This window comes from Oryctolagus cuniculus, chromosome 1 (assembly GCF_964237555.1).
Source record: "Oryctolagus cuniculus chromosome 1, mOryCun1.1, whole genome shotgun sequence".
NCBI lineage: Eukaryota > Metazoa > Chordata > Mammalia > Lagomorpha > Leporidae > Oryctolagus > Oryctolagus cuniculus.
In genome coordinates, this window is record NC_091432.1 from 227,164,455 (window position 1) to 227,184,626 (window position 20,172).

The 20,172-nt window shown below is 39.4% G+C and overlaps 1 protein-coding gene across 8 annotated transcripts in view; it reads right to left on the reverse strand.

The window, feature by feature from the left end:
- The window catches only part of STRBP (spermatid perinuclear RNA binding protein), a 151,127-nt gene that overhangs the window by 45,320 nt on the left and 85,635 nt on the right, over positions 1 to 20,172 (reverse strand). For all 8 annotated transcript variants that reach the window (XR_007923223.2, XM_070056617.1, XM_051855438.2 and 5 more), the window contains 3 exons: positions 17,795 to 18,015; positions 12,379 to 12,544; positions 6,528 to 6,672 (listed from right to left, as the gene is read on the reverse strand). Coding sequence is in view for 7 of the 8 variants with exons in the window: in XM_070056617.1 (XP_069912718.1) it covers positions 6,528 to 6,672; positions 12,379 to 12,544; positions 17,795 to 18,015 (532 nt within the window). In the remaining variant the exon portion in view is untranslated. The remainder of the gene's footprint in view (positions 1 to 6,527; positions 6,673 to 12,378; positions 12,545 to 17,794; positions 18,016 to 20,172) is intronic.

Genomic DNA, 20,172 nt, shown 5'->3' on the forward strand with positions numbered 1-20,172 from the left:
TTTATTTACTTGAATAGCATAGTTCAGAGAGAGAAGGAGGACAGGGAGAGAAAGAAGGAAGAGAGAGAGAGAGAGAGAGAGAGAGAGAGAGTGTGTGTGTGTGTGTGTGTGTTGCATTTGCTGGTTCATTCCCCAAATGGCCAAAACAGCCAGTGTGGGCCAGGAGCCTGGGATTCCAACTAGGTCTCCCACATGGGTGCAGGGGCCCAAGCACTTGGGCCATCTTCTGCTGCATTCCCAGGCACATTAACGGGAAGCTGGTTAAGAAGTGGAACAACTGGGACTCAAACTGGCATTCATACAGGATGCCAACATCACAGGTGGTGGCTAAAATAGCTGTGACACAACACCAATCCCTTAATGTTTATTCTAATTGACTGAACACCTGAGTTAAAACTGAATGCATAATGCTCAACAGAAAACAAATCTTGTAAGGGAAGAACTGTGATTTCTTTGCTGATCCAACATTCTAAAAGCTTTAGTGCTACACACTTATTTTCTGACCAGGTGAGCTCTACAACAGGTATTTGCATTGTTTTTCTACCAACAAATTCACAACACAAGGCCTTATGAAATGGGAAGAATTGTTAATTTGGATTTATTTGTAAACATATTCACTTCACAGGTGATGCAGACCCTGGATTTGTTCAACTTTGCTTTATAGTCATAGAAAATATAAAACTAATTCACTTTAATATTTTTCCATCAAAATGTTTAAGTGCGGTCAATACAAGCATCTGTGTAAAGCTCACATACCAGATAAAACTACCATAAAAGAATGACCAGAATCTCAAAAGTTAGATACAACAAAGGTTGACTGACTGCTAAAAGTAATATAATCCCAATAAAAGGTATGGAGCTTGCTTATTTTTTAAGACTTCAATTTTTAGATAAATAGTAATGCAAGCTAAATTTTACCCTATTGTCTTATCAAGTAGGGATGTCAGGAAGAGCGACAATGGAAGAGGGAAATGAGGTAAAGGAAGTTTGGGTAGGAAGAGACAAGGTAACCAAACTCTTTTTGTACTTTCTATTATTTTTGTCTGACTGTGATATGGAAATTTTAAATAGGGGACAATGATAAGATATTTTGATAAATTCATCAGAAAGATTATAAACACAAACACTTATTTTAAAAAAGAAATCAAGACATCAGCTTGCTACAGACAGTCAACATTTGCAGAAAACAGATTCTGCTAGAGAAATAAAGGGACAAGCACTGAACAGAAGACTTGCATAGGATCCTCTTTGTGTCAGCATAAGAATGTCCATGTTTCTTCATGCTCTGACAATCCAAAAAATCAGAAGACCCAAAATATTCATGAGGCCAGAAATAGCAAAGGAGACATAATAATTCACCTCATTTTATCTTCTTCAAAGTTTTTTATATTTCAACAATATAAATTCATATTGCATTACAAAGCTGCTTACAGGCCCAGCTGGCCTATTTTATGTAAATAATAATATACAATTTATATATTTTAAATCATTAAAAAAAGCTTAATTAATGTTGCAGTCACAAAATTGTTTCTGGAAAAAAAAACACTGCTATTTCTGGTAGAAGAACCTCAAACTTATTATTTTTTAGCTTTAATATAGGTGTCTCATTTTGTGGGGATGCAAAGCTTTTGACATAAAAAGACATCCCGGAATCGGCTACTAGAAACAACACTACCATGAGCCATTTCATTTTTTCCTACAATGACCACAAAAGACAGGGATATGTTGATGTGACCAAAACAACAAATCAAAGAAAAACAGCTTTTAAAAATTACTACTCAGTAAGCTGACATCAGAGCATGAAGGTACATACAACATGCTGAACAAGAGAAACATTGGGAAGAAGTTATGACGGCTAGTCGTGTTTCTTTGTTTAATGTTAGCTCGGTGACCAGAATCACACCACAATGTTGTAAATGCTGTTCAGCTGCTCTCCAGTCTCACATGCAAGCCGACTACCTGTCCCAGGGAACAAAACACTAACCGGGCAATGAGGCAGGGAAGTATCAAATATGTTGTGTTAAAGGAGGAACAATATGTTTAGAACTTGGGCTCTCCAAAGGTAAAATCATTGAGCTGGAATACCGTGAGGGGCTCTCTGACAATCAGGGTGAAGCTGAGCTACTGAGTTTATACTGACAGAATTTTCCAGTTAGCCTAAGGATAACCTGGTAGCAACCTCTTTCTCAATCCCCTGAAGCCTTCTAGAGAGAAGACAATAATGCCCCAAGCCACTCTCCATGCAAAACATCAGGTCACAGAAATGTGGACCGGTAAGGTGGCAAGATGGTAGAACATAGAAAGCACTGTTCTAATCTCCATTAAGATCCTCACTTACGGGGCCGGCGCTGTGGCGTAGGGGGCAAAGCTGCTGCCTGTAGTGCCGGCATCCCATATGGGCGCCGGTTCAAGACCCGGCTGCTCCACTTCCAATCCAGCTCTCTGCTATGATCTGGGAAGGCAGTAGAAGATGGCCCAAGTGCTTGGGCCCCTGCACCTGTGTGGGAGACCCAGAAGAAGCTCCTGGCTCCTGGCTCCCAGCTTCGGATCAGTGCAGCTCCAGCTGTCACGGCCAACTGGGGAGTGAACCAGTGGATGGAAGACCTCTCTCTCTCTCTCTCTGCCTCTAAAGAACCTCACTTAGTAGGACTTTTCCTCAGGCGCGGGGCAGTTGGCTGATAGCTAAAGATAATGTTTACAGATTCACTCTGGATACTGTAGACTGAGCAGTTGGGGAAAGAAGGAGAAGAAAGTCTGTGGCATCATCTTACTCCCAGCTGTCATCCCTGATTGTGAGAATCTATTGTCCTGACCTCAGGACACATGGAGTGAACTGACGGAGTTAGAGGGACTAATATTTGAAAAGGAACTCTTGGGCAAATTCTCTGCCAACTCCTGAAAAAAAAATCCTTGTACTGAGTACAAAGGTTTGTGTTAGTCTAAACTATAAGAAATCTCTTTAGTTTCCTCACCCACCTGTTTGCAAATCACACTACAAATGTAACAGTTGTTTTGTCACCCTAACAGCAAATATACTTCTCATCTAAAATCACAAGCACCAGAAGAAACGGAGACCGCCTGGTGAGTGCTAAAGCACCCACGCGGTAATTCCACTCAGGATCGAAGAGAGGTCTGCACACCGGACTTTGAATGTGAGGGGCTGGGCAAAATGTGAGAATTTCTCCTTTACAAAACGAGGCAACGACTTACCTCACAGGGCTGTTGTGAGGGTTTTTTAAATAACTCATATATGAAGAAATGCTTATCATGCAACAGGCTTTAAAATATCTTAACAGAGATAAACAAACCTTCTATATATTGCTTGAGCTATAAGATGCTAGTCATTGTTATAATACACATTTCCATGAACTTTTTCAAGACCCTAGTATGTATGGATTTCAAAAATCTTTGCAGCAAAATAAATTCCACTTCTTTTTCATTTTTATTTATTTATTTTCATTTTATTTGAAATGTAGAGAGACTGAGACAGAGATAGCTTCCATCTACTGGTTCATTCCTTAAATGCCCACAACACCCAGGGCTAGAAAGGCTCAGGTCAGGAGCCAGGAACTCAATCCAAGTCTCCTGTATGAGTAGCAGGGACCCCATTACTCGAGCCAACATCTGCTGCAGCAACGGAGACTCGAACCAGGCTCCCAGACAAGGGACGGGGCACCCCCAGCAGCATCCCAACCACTGGGCAAAGGCTCACCCCTAATCTTAACTTTCAATTTCCTTTTTCCATTAATTTGTTGAAATACCTTAGTAACTAATGTTAAAGTTAAAACTGAATACAAGGTCAGTGCTTTTTCTGTGTTTTTCTTAGCAGGAAACATGTAATAATAGGGAAAGTTATTTTACAGGGCCTTCCAAAAGAATCTTACTTGTGAAATAGTAACCACTGCCAAGGAGACTCACTATGTACCCTTGCAACTGAAAATGTAAAAGGTGATTTGAAGTAAACACTTAGACCTACTTCTGCACACACAACCCTGAAGAGGCAAGACTGATGCTGTAATACTCCCCAGTCCACTGTTCTGTCTGGTCTCAATCATGTTATACCTTTCTTTAGATTTTACCCACTACGTGGAAGTTAAGAGAGGGAAGAGAAAGACAGGACAAGTGTGCGTATTGTGAAGTTCATTGTGGCGGAATCTGATGTGGCCGGTGGGAGTGCTGGCCCAGAGAGGGGGAAGCTGAGATACCACAGGAAAATATCTCCAAGAAAATGTTTTGTCTTTTTTTTTTTTTAACCAGGAGAAATAAAATGACTAGAAACTGGGGCAAAGGGATTGTGTGAGTATGTGTGTGTAGAAAATTTTTCAAACTCAGGAATACCTAGAACCTGAATAAATTGTATGCTTTCATCCCATGCAGCTCAAAGGCATTACATGAAGGAGATGAAACACTTGTCTAATGTGAGATAACAGAGTTATGTAACTCAGGTCTCAAATGCTTAATTATGCTGGATCATCCTGCCAACAAAGAACAAAAAATGTCTTTGACAAAGCCCAGGTTAGATAAAATGAGCGAATTATAAAAGATTGAGTCAACAAGGCTGGAATGTTAAGGACAATGGCAAAGCAAATCTTTCTGCCACTCAGAAAAAGAGGCAGTAACATGTGTTAAACATTAGAACCAAGTTGATTCCTTCCCTTACCTGATCCCACACACCAGCTGATGAGACTCAGCTCAGAGGTCTTTGGATCCTTTAGTAACTTAAACACCTTGAACAGAGACTACGACTCTCCTACTTGATTACAAATTCCATTCTATAATAGTTGTCTAGCAAGGGTACAACACATGAAGACTCTGTTTTCAGCTTCTCAGAACAGAAATTAAAATTTTAAGGGCAATAGACTAATCTTAAAGGCATCATTGAAAGTTATAACAATATGCCAGGTAAGTATATAAAACCACAGGGAAAAAGAAGTGTGATGTTCCCATAATATTTTCTAAAAGGCAATGGAAGGAAGGAATCCTGACAGGTATAAATGAACAAACACATAATTAACCCAGTCCATGGCAACTTCATTCTGTCTCATCTCTCTCTCTCCTCAACTAGATTTTAATAATACCTAACATTACAGTGCTACTTAGAAATGGGTGGTTTTATACTTTATACTAACAAGTCAAGGAGAATACAGCTTACCAGAATTAACATTCATCTTGACACACCAGAAATCAGAAACCATAGTTCTGCTGTTAAAAAATTAAGTCATTTAAGGCTAGTTCTTCAGAGGTGCTATAGGTACTATTAAAAAAAAAAAAAAAAAAAGTACAGGCATAAACCTAACTTTAGATTGGATGCACTATGATTTCAAATGTGTGTGGTTTATATGTGCTGGACATGGGATAGCCAATTTTAGTTATACCAAAAAAGGTCTTCTTAAGAGTCTGTCATTTTTACTTTAAGTGATACCCTGAGTTATGTCTGCTTAAAATCAAAATGCTAATTTCACTGACAAACATGCCATTTTCTACCCTTATCACTAACCTGAAAAATAAGCTGACCAATATTTCTTACCACATTCGTATTTCAGTAAGAACAGTACGCAATGTTTACTGAAAGCCTAGTGATGAAAAATAACATCAAGGAATCCCTATTGGCCAGATAGGCTGTACTGCCTCTAAGCAGTTAAGAGAGTGGCCAGCTGGTCACAGGTGTGATACAGGAGAAATGGCAAGTTTATAGGGACAGGACTGAGAGGCAGAAACAAGCTAATCTCACAGGATAAAAAAAACCTGATAAACAAAACATGACAACAAAACTACCAGTAAATCAATAAATTTCTATTATATAAGGATGAGATTGACATACAACAATTCTCCTTAACCCCAGAAGAAAGCTTAAAGTATGATCCTCATTCTTATACATATCAACTTCAAACTATAACAGGGTCGTAAACTTCTCAGGAAAAAAAAATCCTACTAGAGATTATTTATTAAAGAACAAAAATCTAATTATATTCCTTACAGTATAAAACTAATCCATACATGGGCAATTAATTAAAACATAAATCTCACAAGCATATACACTATTAGAAGGTAAGAGCAACATACAAGTGAATAATTTTTAAACAATTACTGAGTGACTTTGAAAACAATTCTGTATTGGACCACATTTGATACTGAAATCTGACCATTAAGCCAAAATACAAATAGATTGGCTGATACCAATAACTTAATGCAAAACTAGACCAAAAAAACCACCACAACAAAATGGTATAAAAATTAGTTAGGACCAACACAATAAGCACAAGTTTTTTTTAATAAATATATTTTATATTTTGAACTTGTATGTTTTTCCAAAATACAGCAATTATACAGACAGAAAAGTCATTCAAAATACTATGGGTTGCATAAAACAAATGAAAGACTGTTATTTCCTGAATCCAAAAAGCATAATTAACATAGCATTCAAGAGAGCTATTCTATAATCAAAACATACACAAAAACGTATGTATATATACACATACACATATATATATATATACACTTATTTATATACACACACACAAGCATACCTCCATCCTTCTTCTCCCATTCATCCCTAATGAGGGGGGAAGTAAGTATCACCTTCAAAGTTAGTGTGGGCTCTTTTGTGTTCCGAATTATAATAGAGGCCTCATTTACACATTGCTCCACTTGGTATTTCTCTTCTGTGAGCTTCTAAAAGTCACCAAGATGTCAAAAACACACAATTAGATTGAAATTTCAAAAAACAAATGCTTGCACTAAATTCTCAAATGGTAATAACTATTTGCACTACTCTGCTGAAAGAGTAAAATAAACCCCATAGCAAGTCCTTCATGAGGGGTAATGCTTCTCTCCTCCCAAGTTACAAGTAAACCCTCTCTCATTATCCCTCAAAAAGTAACCCCATGACACCCACCCACCCAACCAGTTACCAAGCAATATTTGAAGCTATTCTTTTTAATATTTGAAAACAAATTGCAGCAGCAGCATTTTGTGATAAAGAGTTAATTATTGTCTCTGAAATTATTAGAGGACTACTGTGTGAAATAATAAATGGCTGAGAATGCTTTCTAAAACAACGGTTTTTTGACAGAACAGCCTAAATAGGAACTCCTACCTGCCAGGAATTTTTGACTTATAATAAGACTATGTAGGTTTTTAAAGAGAATTGAGTATACCTGAATGAAAAGAAATATCTGCAAACAATGACTCACAAGGCCAAAAAATGTAAAAAGTAGTGTCTTCCTTTCTGCTACAGCAGGTCTTAGATCATTCCAGTGAGATCTACCATTAGGGGACAAATCATCTGACATCCACAAAGAAATCTACATTGCTTCTCTTAACATAAAACTATAAATATACAATTAGGGGCCTTTCACAAAATAATCACCCAATTATAATCACATAATAAGTTATGCCCAATATATTACTATACACTAGATGATTTAATAGTAAGTTATACAGGGCCTTTCTTGGTGATGAAATTTAGTACCACTATAAAACAGTCAGGGTAAATGGAGACATTACTAGGTCTCTGGCTCATTGGTGCATATGGAAGAACTCAAAGCAATCTACGTAAGAATAGTATTTTACCATTAAACATGCCCCCAAAAGGAGGAAATAAAAGCTCATCCTCATTTAGAACACAGGAACAAACTCAAGGAAGCAGAAGATCAAGGAGTGGATCGTAAAACCAGAACCTAAATATAAAGAACCATGAAACACAAAACTGCTCACATTCATTTTGCCACTAAAAAATAATTAAAGATGTGTCCTAGACAAGGAACCCAACTAAAATTTTCAATTATGTATGCAGATCACCCTAAGATACACTTAAAGGAATAAGCTTATGGTATGAATTTTGGACTAGACTAATTTTAAGTGATTTCTGCTTTTGGTCATGTTCCTCCTTTGCTCAAAGAAGCTCCAAGGTCACCCTAGAAAAACAGAGGACAAAGGAATGGAACTTAGAAAACTGAAAAGTTTTGCTATGGCAAATGCTCCCCCAAATTGTCTTCTCACTCTTTTTACTTATTTGAGAGACAGAGAGTGAGCGCCCATCCATTTGTTTTACTCCCAAAATGCTTGCAATGGCAGGGGCGGGGCTAGGACAAAGCCCAAAAACTGAGAACCCAATCCAGGTCTCCCATGTGGGAGCTGTCACCTGCTGCTTCCCAGGGTCTGGATGACCAGAGCTGGGTATTGAATCCAAACGCTCTGATATGGGATGTGGATATCTTAACTGGGTTCTTAACTATTAAGCTAAATGCTCACCCTGAGGAATAAGCTTTCTAACACATAAGAAAATAAGATCATACTGGTTTCCCACACATACACCATGAAAATGGGGAAAGGGGTTGAATGGGAAAGCCACACTTTATTTACTAAAAAAATTATTAAGTCATAGTAATACCTATGTGCTTGTGTGTATGCAGGTACTTCAAAAAGGTCAGGGAAAACTGCGTTAAAAGATGTTTGTGGAGCTGGCATTGTGGCAAATTGTTTGTGTCCCAGCTGTTTCACTCCCAATCCAGCTTCCTGCTAAGGGTCTGGGAAACACAGCTGAGGATGAACCAAGTGTCTGGGACCCTGCACCCACATGGGAGACTCAGATGAAGCTCCGGGGCCTTGGCTTCTGCCTGGTCCAGCCCCGGCCATTGTGGCCATCTGGAGAGTGAACTAGCAGATAGAAGATCTCTCCTCCCTCCCTCCCTCCCTCCCTCCCTCTCTCTCTCTTTCTTCCCCTTTCTCCTCCCTCTCCCTCTCTCCCTTTATGTAACCTGACTTTCAAATAAATACATCTTTAAAAAAAATAAAAGTTTGTGGGGCCAGCACTGTGGCACAGCAGGTTAAACCACAACTTGTGACACTAGCATCTCATATATAGGAGTACCTATACATGTCATTCAGCTTCTGATTCAGCTCACTGCCAATGCACCTAGGACCCTGCCACCAATGTGGAAGACCAGGATGGCATTCCAGGCTCCTGGTTTCAGCTCGGTCCAGCCCTGGCTGTTACAGCCATCTGAGGAGTGAGTTGGTAGATGGAAGCGCACTAGAGCTCTCTGCCCACCTTTTTTTTTTTTTTAATCATGTGGTCTTTCAAATAAATAAATAAATATTTTAAATAATATGTATTTATTTTGGTGCAAAAAAATTTTGAAAGCCAAGCATAGTCTTTTATAATATGCATTTTCCATGAACTTTTTGAAAACCCCCTTATATATGAGTACACATCTATAATGCGAGATTAACATATAGTTTTCAATCAAATTTTACAGGGAAATGTACCTCTACCCACATACAGATTCACTCTTAGAAAATTCCATTTGCTATGTTAAACTAGAGTTCTCATAATTTCCACCAGTGACCTTAACAATTCAGATCTCCTATTTTTCCTAAGACAGTCTTTTTAACAACATAGTTTTTCTTTTTTAGCCTTCTCTAGCCTAAAAAGTCTCAATCGCCTCAAATTTGAGATGGTCTACACAGCCCGGCTTTCTCCTATGTTGCTCCCATGAACACTTGCTAACTCAACAAAAGCATTCTGGGGCCAGAGTTGGAGCACAGCTCATAAAGCCACTGCTTGCAACACTGGCATCCCATACAGGCACCAGTCCAGGCTGCTTCACTTCTGATCCAGCTCCCTCCTAACGGACCTGAGAAAAGCAATGGAATATGGCCCACGTGCTTGGGCCCCTGCCTACTATGTGGGAGACCCAGATGAAGTTCCTGATTCCTGGCTTCAGTGTGGCCCAGCTTTGACAGCTGTGGCCATTTGGGGAGTGAATCAGCAGATGGAAGATCTCTCTCTTTCTCCCCCTCTCTTGGTTACTCTTTCAAATAAATTAATTAAAAGAAACTTTAAAGCTGTGATGCCCACAATAAAAGTTGTCACACTCAGAAGAACAATAGAGTTCACAGAAACGTGATATGCACAGAGAAAGCTCTATTAATGCAGACTGAAGCTTGGCCCAATATTCTCTATCTTCAAAACTGGAGAGATGTGATAGATTTTTAGAATAAGAACTCTGAATTACTATAACAGTATTGCTTAACCTCTTTTCAACACCTGACACACCTGTAGATAGGGAATATGTCTAGTGTCATAAGAAACAAGACTCATTAAAAGGAGCAGCAAGTGTGAGAGAGTTAACACAAAGCCTCTAGTAGGGGAACAGAAAGCCTCTTAAATAGGGGCCAGCATTGTCGTGCAGTAGGTTAAGTCGCCACCCCCAATGCTGGCATCCCATCCAATCCAGCTCCCTGTTAGAGTGCCTGGGAAAGCAGTGGAAGACAGCCCAAATGCCTGGGCCCCTGCACCCGCGCAGGAGACATGGATGAAGCTCCTGGCTCCTGGCTTCAGCCTGGCCCAGCCCCAACCGCTGAGGCCATCTGGGGAATCAAACAAGAGGATGAAAGATCTCACTCTGTCTCTCCTTCTCTCCCTCTAATTTGCCTTTCAAATAAATAAATAAGTCTTTAAAGAAAAAAAAGCCTCTAATATGCTCAATCCTAGGATTATTACTTTATTATGCACTCAAGAGAAACAATATCTGTCAAACAAAAAGCAGAAATACATATTACAATCTAAAACAATATAAAAATAATGGGAACAAGGGGAATTTTATTAATATTTTAAAAGATTTATTATAAGGAGAGGGAGGACAGTAGTGGAAGGAGAGGGGAAGAATATAGGGAGGGAAAGAAGTGGAAGAGAGGTGGTTCACTCCTCAAATGTCCACAACAGTCAAGTGTGACCTAGGCCAGGAACCCCATCCTGATTTCTCACATGGGGGGCAGGGACTGAAGTACTTGAGTCATCTTCCACTGCCTTCCTTGGCACATTAGCAGAGAAGGGATGCCGGTATTGCAAGCTGTGGCTTAAACTGCTGTGCCACTACGTTGGCCATCAGTATTCTTAAAATAAAAAGTTTAGTTAGCCAAAAACCCATTATTGAACTTCCCATTTCACAAAACTTTATAAAATCCATGTTATTTACCACTCCTGTTCCCCTGAATGATCACAAAAGGATTCAGAAAGGAAACAAATTTAACTCTAGAAAACGTTGTAAAATATTTCCCCATCAAAACTGAAAGAGGAAAGCCAAATATGCCCTGTAACTTAGAAAACCGTAGGTTAAGATTTAAGACAGATTGGCCGGTGCCATGGCTCACTAGGCTAATCCTCCGCCTGAGACACCGGCACCCGGGGTTCTAGTCCCGGTCGGGGCGTCGGATTCTGTCCTGGTTGCCCCTCTTCCAGGCCAACTCTCTGCTGTGGCCAGGGAGTGCAGTGGAGGATGGCCCAAGTCCTTGGGTCCTGCACCCCATGGGAGACCAGGATAAGTACCTGGCTCCTGGCTTCGGATTGGCGCAGCACACCGGCCGTGGCAGCCATTTGGGGGGTGAACCAATGTAAGGAAGACCTTTCTCTCTGTCTCTCTCTCTCTCTAATTCTGCCTGACCCCAAAAAAAAATTTTTTTAAGACGGATAGGTAATATAAAACAATGCCCAAAAATTAACATATAACAATGTCTCAAAACATAATACAAATATGTCAAAAGATTAAAAAAAAAAAAGTAATGACTTTAAAGGTCAGTTGGTGGATATTAAAGAATGTGACCCAGTAACAAACTGATAAAAACAAATTTAGAATTTTTACCACTTGAAAACTGCTTTTAGAAGAAAGACAAAGAAAAGAAGCCAAAAAGCAACAAAGGGGCATTCAACACCTAAAGTTTCAACCTAGACGCTGACATCTATTTCAGTGACACTGATAAGAGCACAAACTGATGGGAAATCATTTAAAAAGCTGTAATCTAATTAGATACAGATTATACATATCTGAAACTAAAAGATGATTCTAGAACTGACCCTTGGGAGAGCTGGCAGGGCAGGTCTCCCTAGGATCAGAGTCCCAGATTGATTGCCTCAAGCCATGAAAAGCCTTTAGTAGCACCTCCAGAGAGCATTCAACACTGAAATTTTCCAAAAACATCCAATGTGAAAATGGTTTGAAAACCAGGATACTGATTTTTCCTTAAGAGTCTTCAATTTTAAAAGTAATCATCTATAAAAGTTATCAAGGCTCATTCCAATCTTTGTTTTCCACATGACAACAACCCTTCCAAGAATTTTATAATGCTGAGAGACCTAATCTGGAAAATGAAGACTCTCAATTAGATACACCTGAAAAATTTAAGACCGTACCTTAATAGCCATCTTATTTGATAAATATATCCTGAATACTACCCACCACCACAAATTTGCTTTAAATGACCCAGGGTACAGGTATTCCTTTACTACCGCCAATTCTTGTTAATAAACTCATCAATGTCACTACCATTTTCACCTTTTTACAAATTCTCCTAGAGGGCCAGTTACACTGTACTTACCTGAATCTGAATAGGAAGATTCTCTTTGACTGTGTTTAACAGGGTCTCTGTGGGTTTGTCTTTGCACATTAAAACCAGCTCCAAGTCCATATCATCTTTAATCAGCAAGCCCTTTGCGACCAAGCCAATCCTCATTACACCACACAATGTCCGACCACCTTGATCCCTAAAAATAAAAGTCTGTATGATTACTTTTACAACCTGTTCCCCAAAGTATAACTTATTCATCACCTGGTTTCCTGGATATCCACATGAATTGAGAAGGAATTAGTAAATCCAGACGTTCAAATCCACAGAATTAAGTCTAAGACTTATAGTTCATAAGGTATCTACTGTCTCCCAAGGACTCAAGAGGGAACATATTTCAGACTACAGTTTTCTAATTCCCTACTACATCTGATATTACTTAACAAAACCCCAAAATACCAGCACCTCCTTAAACAATTTTTCAAATTGTTTTTTTCAAACTTCCTTCTATTATTTTTTAGTGGTAAATAAGAATCTAAAACAAATATGAACGACTTGATATACAGAGAAAGCATCAATGTAGAAATCTAAAAACCCAGGTACTGCCCCTGGTGGTGCCTGCTTGCCTGGCACCCACAACTATAAAGAATGTTCAGCTGGATGAGCTAAGGTACCTCTCAGCTGTATCATTTTAGGAATTCACAAAAGTTGAAGGGGGAATCAAAATGTAATAAGAGATGAGGAAGGAAAGAACGGACTAAATATAACCTGTCAGCGTGTATATTCCAAATCCAGAAGTAGTTAAAAAGCAAGCACTCAAAGATCATCAAGTTATGAGCAGTACCTAAGAAAAATATTCATCTGTCCTTGATTTTAGCTCTAAAAGCTTCTGACTGGCTCCTTTTTCTTAATCATAGGTGAAAATAACAACTAAGCTTTGCAGTCACTAAAAACACACAAAGGAGATCCTTCTTCCCTAAGTCCTAGTAACAGGGGCAGTAAAGATTAAGTATCCTACCTAGAAGAGGAGGAGAAAGCAACCTCTGAGAACAAACTGCAGGCTGCATATAGCAATGTGAACCTCAGAAAAGTTAGCTATTCAAGTTCACAGAGTAGCACAACAAAGCCTGAATTTAAACCCAAGCTGGTTTAATCACAACACTCAAGTTCCTTACAATATATGGTTGATTCCCAAATTCAGAAAGGGAGAGGTCAAAATGAGGTCAAGCAAGGCAATCTACAAGTTTGACTCAAGCAGTCTGGGAGAACAGGTCATTTTAGCTGGAGGAAAAGAATCAGCAAAGTTGGGCAAAAGGCAGTGGAGTTGAGAATAAAATGGAGAAGGAAGACAAACTCTGGCAGTGGAAACTAAACAGGAAGTTACAAATAATACAGCCCCTGACTCAATGCCTGGCATACCATAGAGATTTGATAAACATTTGATCAATAGAAAATGATATAAATTATACAAAAATAAAAAAAAAAAACATTTTAAAGCAAGTGATCCAAATGCAACCAACTGTTTGGTATACAGAGTAGCAGTCATCTCATATTCTTTCTTCCTCTGTCCTTGTCTTTGTATCCTCTCATTTTCCCAAATCTTAATAATGGTTTACACATTTATCTTCCATTATCACTCTCAAATCACTGCCTTGTAACTTGTTTCTTCAGGCTCTTATAGCCTCTCACATAAACTACCTCAGTAACATCTTCTTCATTGTTTTTTTTTTTTGGACGGGCAGAGTGGATAGTGAGAGAGAGAGAGAGAGAGAGAGAGAGAGAGAGACAGAGAGAAAGGTCTTCCTTTGCCGTTGGTTCACCCTCCAATGGCCGCCGCACAACCCTGATCCAATGGCAGGAGCCAGGTACTTATCCTGGTCTCCCATGGGGTGCAGGACCCAAGGACTTGGGCCATCCTCCACTGCACTCCCTGGCCACAGCAGAGAACTGGCCTGGAAGAGGGGCAACCGGGACAGAATCCGGCGCCCCAACCAGGACTAGAACCCGGTGTGCCGGCGCCGCAAGGCGGAGGATTAACCTAGTGAGCCGCGGTGCCGGCCATCTGAATCACTTTTTTCCTAAGCAAATTTGAAGCAGTAGAAATTTCATAAGCAAAATGAGGGTGGAGAAAGGGGGATAATGATAACATTGACTACTAGGATTGTTTTAAGATGATGGGGGGTGGGGCAGCACTGTGGCTTAGCAGGAAAGGTCGCCGCCTGCATGCCTGTATACCAAATGGGCGTCGGTTAGAGTCTTGGCTGCTCCACTTCCAATCCAGCTCTCTGATGTGGCCTGGGAAAGCAGTGCAAGATGGCCCAAGTTCTTGGGCCCCTGCACCCACATGGGAGACCTGGAGGAGGCTCCTTGCTCCCAGCTTCAGATCAGCACAGCTCTGGCTGTTGCAGCCAATTGGAGAGTGAACCAGAGGATGGAAGACCTTTCTTTCTCTCTCTGCCTTTCTGTAACCCTGCCTTTCAAATAAAATAAATAAATCTTTAAAAAAAAAAAAAAAGAAGAAGAAGAAGAAGAAGAAGAAATGAGAGGCCGTCCCCTGGGATGTCAGCATCGCATATGGGTTCTATTTCAAGTCCCAGCTGCTCCACTTCCAATCCCATACCCTGATAATGACCTGGAAAAGCAGTGGAATATGGCCCAAGTACATGGGTCCCTGCACCCACATGGGGGACCCAGAAGAAGTCCTGACTTTGGACCAGCCAAGCTCTAGTCGTTGCAGCCACCTGCGGAATGAACCAGCGGATGGAACATCTGTCTCCTCTTCTCTCTCTCTAACTCTTACTTTCAAGTAAACAAATCTTTTTAAAAAAAGATATGAAAAATAATTTGTTACCGTAACTGGCACTCAGTAAATGGAAGTTATTATTAGCTACCCATTATCAACTCACATATTAAGTTCTAAATCATAATTTTTATATACTTGGTCTTATCATGCCACATGAAGAAGACAGCATGATTAAAGAGAGAAACCAAGTCCCAATTCAAACAATGTAAATATAACAATTATTGTAGAACAAGCAATCCAAATACAATTATTTAAAATAAGGACAGAGGGGCTGGCATTGTGGTATAGTGGGTTAAGCTGCCACCTGGGACACCAGTATGGGTGCTGGTCCATGTTGCCGCTGTTCCACTTCCTATCCAACTCCCTACTGATGTGCCTAGGAAGGCAGGTGAGGATGGTCTACATGCTTAGGCCCGCAGCACCCACATGGGAGACTCAGAAGCTCCTGCTCCCAGCTTCCCAGTTGGCTGGTGAGGACACATAGGGGAATGAACCAGCAGATGGAAGATTCTCTGTAACTCTTCCTTTCAAATAAACAAATAAAATCTTTTAAAAAGTAGAAATGAAACAAGATTAAAGGTAGATTCCTAATAATATAAATTGGAGAACTTCCAACAATGTATTTGATTTTGGAATCAGTGTTTTTTAAAAAAAAAAAACAAAGGTTAAAAAAGCATAGGTAAGAGCTGACTAACCATACTTGGCAGTAGAAGGTACGTAAGAATCATAAGCTAGCCCTCACCCAGCTTTGTGCCCTTTGAAGTGCTCAGCACACTCCAGGATCACAATATAGGTCTACCCCTAGAACACAGCTCTGTTTTTTGGAAGCCATACCTGCCTCAGTTCTATAAAAATTAAGAACAGAAACATTCTGCATTTCTTGAGTTCTACCACATGGGAAGAAGTGCTGAATGTGGGTCCTGTTCCACAAAAGAACACTTTGCACAGACAACGAAGAGCATCCACACATACAGCTATATTTAAACAACAAAACAAACAAACAAAAGTGTGAAACATATTTTCCTTTAAAAACCTTTAAAACAATTACCTCATCCATTTAAGTAAAATCTATAGGAATGCTTTCAAAAAGTACACTAGCCCTGAGAAGAAACACTATTAAATGTATTGAAAAGGTCTAGGGGCCGGCGCTGTGGCACAGTGGGTTAACGCCCTGACCTGAAGCGCCAGCATCCCATATGGGTGCCAGTTCTAATCCTGGCTGCTCCTCTTCCTATCCCGCTCTCTGCTATGGCCTGGGAAAACAGGAGAAGATGGCCCAACTCCTTGGGCCCCTGCACCCACGTGGGAGACCCAGAAGAAGCTTCTGGCTCCTGGCTTCGGATAGGCGCAGCTCCAGCCATTGCAATCAATTGGGGAGTGAACCCTCGGATGGAAGATCTCTTTCTCTTTCTGCCTCTCCTCTCTATGTGTAACACAGACTTTCAAATAAATAAATAAATCTTTAAAAAAAAAAAAAAGAAAAAGAAAAGATCCAAACTCCATAGGTTTAGTAAAATGGCTAAAATAGTAAATCTTATGTTGTGTGTGTCTGTGCCTATGTGTGTAAAAAGCACAACAAAATGTTTAAAAAAACATAAACATGTATCAATATACAATTTAAGTAGGGAGTACATGACTATTTTACTTATACAAGAACTGAGATACAAGGCCAGGTCACTCAAAAATATTACTAGTTAATTTGAACTTCAAATTTGACAGCATTTTTAAGGCCATCATATATTGAATAACTGAATTATTTCCAAGAACCTTCCCAATGACAAGACTATGACCAGATATAGTGTATAAATTACCTACAGTTAACAAATTATATTGTTTAGCTAAAAAGTGACTTTCATCTGAAAATGGAAAGACTGCACTATCTTTCAGTGAAGAAAATCAATTTTTCACTACTTTCTCACTTTTCTTTATCTACTTATCACATTTACTTAAAACGGAAAGCTGGAGAAAAAATTCTGTAATCTCTTTCTTCTGTTTATAAGTTGTTGCCAAGTTATACACTTACTCCAATCTAGTGATACTTCTCAAATAATACCTTTAAGCTTACCATAGCATAAAAAGTTTCATGACCTCACTCTGGTTAACATGACAGCTTCATCTCACTAACACTACTTTTACTATAGCATTAAGAACACTCTACTGTAACTACTGAAGGGTCTGCCAACCACTAAACCTTCATTCACCCACAAACACACAGTGATTAAAATGTGCCACATACACTGTGCTAGATCCTAGAAAACAACAGGTAAATATAATCAAAAATACCTTTAAAATACATTATCCTACACTTTTCCTTCTACTCTAATACTTCCAACTGTGTAACAAAATGGTATTTTATTATTTCTCCAGATATGAAAAACACTACTATTTATCTCAAAATTTAGGAGGCTGAATTAACACAGGAAAAAGATGAGATATCATAACCTTCAAATGTAAAGATTTTAAAGGACATGCTCTTTATCTGGCTCTAGTCATTATTCAGACCTCATCGTAACGTTTACCTTCTTGGTTCTAATCAGATACACACAGAGAAAGCCCCAAGAACAGCATATAACAAACCCTTGCCTGGCAGACCCCCAGGCTTTTCTGCACTTCAGTAAAGCCCCACAAAGGCCACTCCACACTCACTTGGAATAGTTTTCTACGGCCTCATCTTTCTTCACTTCTGTTTCACCCTCTATTTTTGTGCCTTTATTTGTTTCATCCAGCCAATCTGAGACATGTTTAAGAGCACATTCAACAGTAGACACCATATTCTGAACCGCTTCAAGTTCTTCTGGAGACGGATAGATTGTTGAATGCTTCACCATAACATGGCGATCATCATTGGCAAAAGATCGAATAGATCTCTGTCAGAAGGAAACAGAAAATGATTACTTCAACAAAAGAAACATTACCTGGAAGAAATGATGGACATTTGCAGTGGTTAAGATATGGATCAGGACCCCCGCATCTTGTATCATAGTACCTATGTTCAAGTCCTGGCTCCATTCCCAGTGCACACCTAGAAGGCAGCAGGTGATGGCTCAAGTGGTTGGGTCTCTGCCACTCACGTGAGAGCCCTGGATTGAACTCCCAGCTCCTGGCTTCAGCCTGGCCCAGCCCTAACTGTTGTGGGCATTTGAAGAGTGAACCAGTAGATGATAAATGTCTGTTTCTTTCTCTTTCTCTCTCCTCTCTCTCTCTCTCTCCTCTCTCTCTCCGTCTCTCTGCCTTTCAAATAAAATAAGTAAACTTAAAAGTAAGATGACAAATATTTTAATTCAACTAACAGCATTAATTATCAAATCATTGTGAAGTAATGTTGTGACACTTTCTTGGAACTGGGGATAAAATCCCATTCTATTGGACTCAACAGCAGAAAATATAAAATTATCCACCATGTTTCGGTGAGGTTCATCTAGGCCACACTCAGGGTTACCTATGTATACACTGTCTATTTTAGCTGAGCCTACACATTCTGAATAAAACTTCAAAAAAGGTCACATTATCACACAACAGCTGCAAGAAACAGACACTAGTTTTCAGAGTCTCTAGAAACGCATGATGATGATTCAGTATGCAGCCATTCATTTTCAAGCTGCGGGAGACTTTTGCACCTTACAAAGCTGAGATTTCATAATACCTTAATAACACAAAATACAAAAGCTACATGTGAACTATGGAAAACATGGGAATGTGGCCTATTACTTGACATTTCAAACTTTTGCTCTGAGGCTTTAATTTCTAAAGTACGTGAGAGACATTCCAAATTTTAGATAGCGTAAAACACACACTGCAAACCAACCAACTTCCGATGCTAATTTATAAATAATCAAGACTACCTCAGGACTGATTTTCTTAAACTATAACAAAAATAATTTTAAAGCACACATGGGGAGAAAAAAATTACTATCAAAAAATACAGTACAGGGCCAGCATCCCATATGCACACCAGTTCAAGACCCTGCTGCTCCACTTCCAATCTGGCTGCCTGCTAATGTACCTGGGAAAGCAGAGGAAGATGGCCTAAATGCTTGGGCTCTTGCACCCATATGGGAGACACAGAAAAAACTCCTGGCTCCTGGCTTCAGACTGGTCCAGCCCCAGCAGTTGCAGCCATTTGGGGAGTAAGCCAGCAGATGGAAGCTCACTCGCTTGCTCGCTCGCTCTCTCTCTCTCTCCCTCTCTCCCTCCCCTCTCTCTCCTAAGTCTGCCTTTCAAATGAATAAAAAATAAATCTTTAGAAAAAAAAAGAAATACAGTACAAAGATGGATGGGTGGTACCATTATGCTAAAACAAAATATCAAAAAAATTTAAAAAGCAATAATTAAAATGACACGCTGGCCCAGAAATCAGTAGAGCAGACTAATACCCAGAAATAGGATGAGTTTCATGAAAATTTAAGAGTAGATCATTCACACTCATGAGTCACACATCTAAAACCTTATGAATATTTCCAAATTCACAAAATGTCATGAAGGCTTGTACCACAGCAAAATGAACAAGGATAACTTAATGAGTTTTACATAAAACTTAAGTACTCCATTTAAAGAGTAGCTATAGTGTCTTCATGTACCTGAAATTATGTGCTAAAAAGATGCTAAGTATTTTGAAATTACAACCATAAAATAAAACATTAACAATTTTTTAACAGTCTTTGCCTCTTTTGTTTTTGTCTTGCAGAATATCAACATTTTAAAAATCATATTCATTTAGAAACTAGTAAATTAACATTAAGGTGTTACTGACCCTTCTAAGCAAACTGTAACTGAAAAGTTATCCTATTTTCTTAATATTTACTTTAGTTCACTTGAAAGGCAAAGCAACAGAAAGACAAACATATTCCAGCTGCTTGTTTACTCCCAAATGCCCATAACAACCAGGGCTGGCCCAGGTCAAAGCCAAGAGCCTGGAAAGAAATTTTTATCAACTATGACAAATATATATAAATGTTTTCGGGGGCAACACTATAGCATAGCAGGTAAAGCTGCTGCCTGCAGTGCCGACATCCTATATGGGTGCT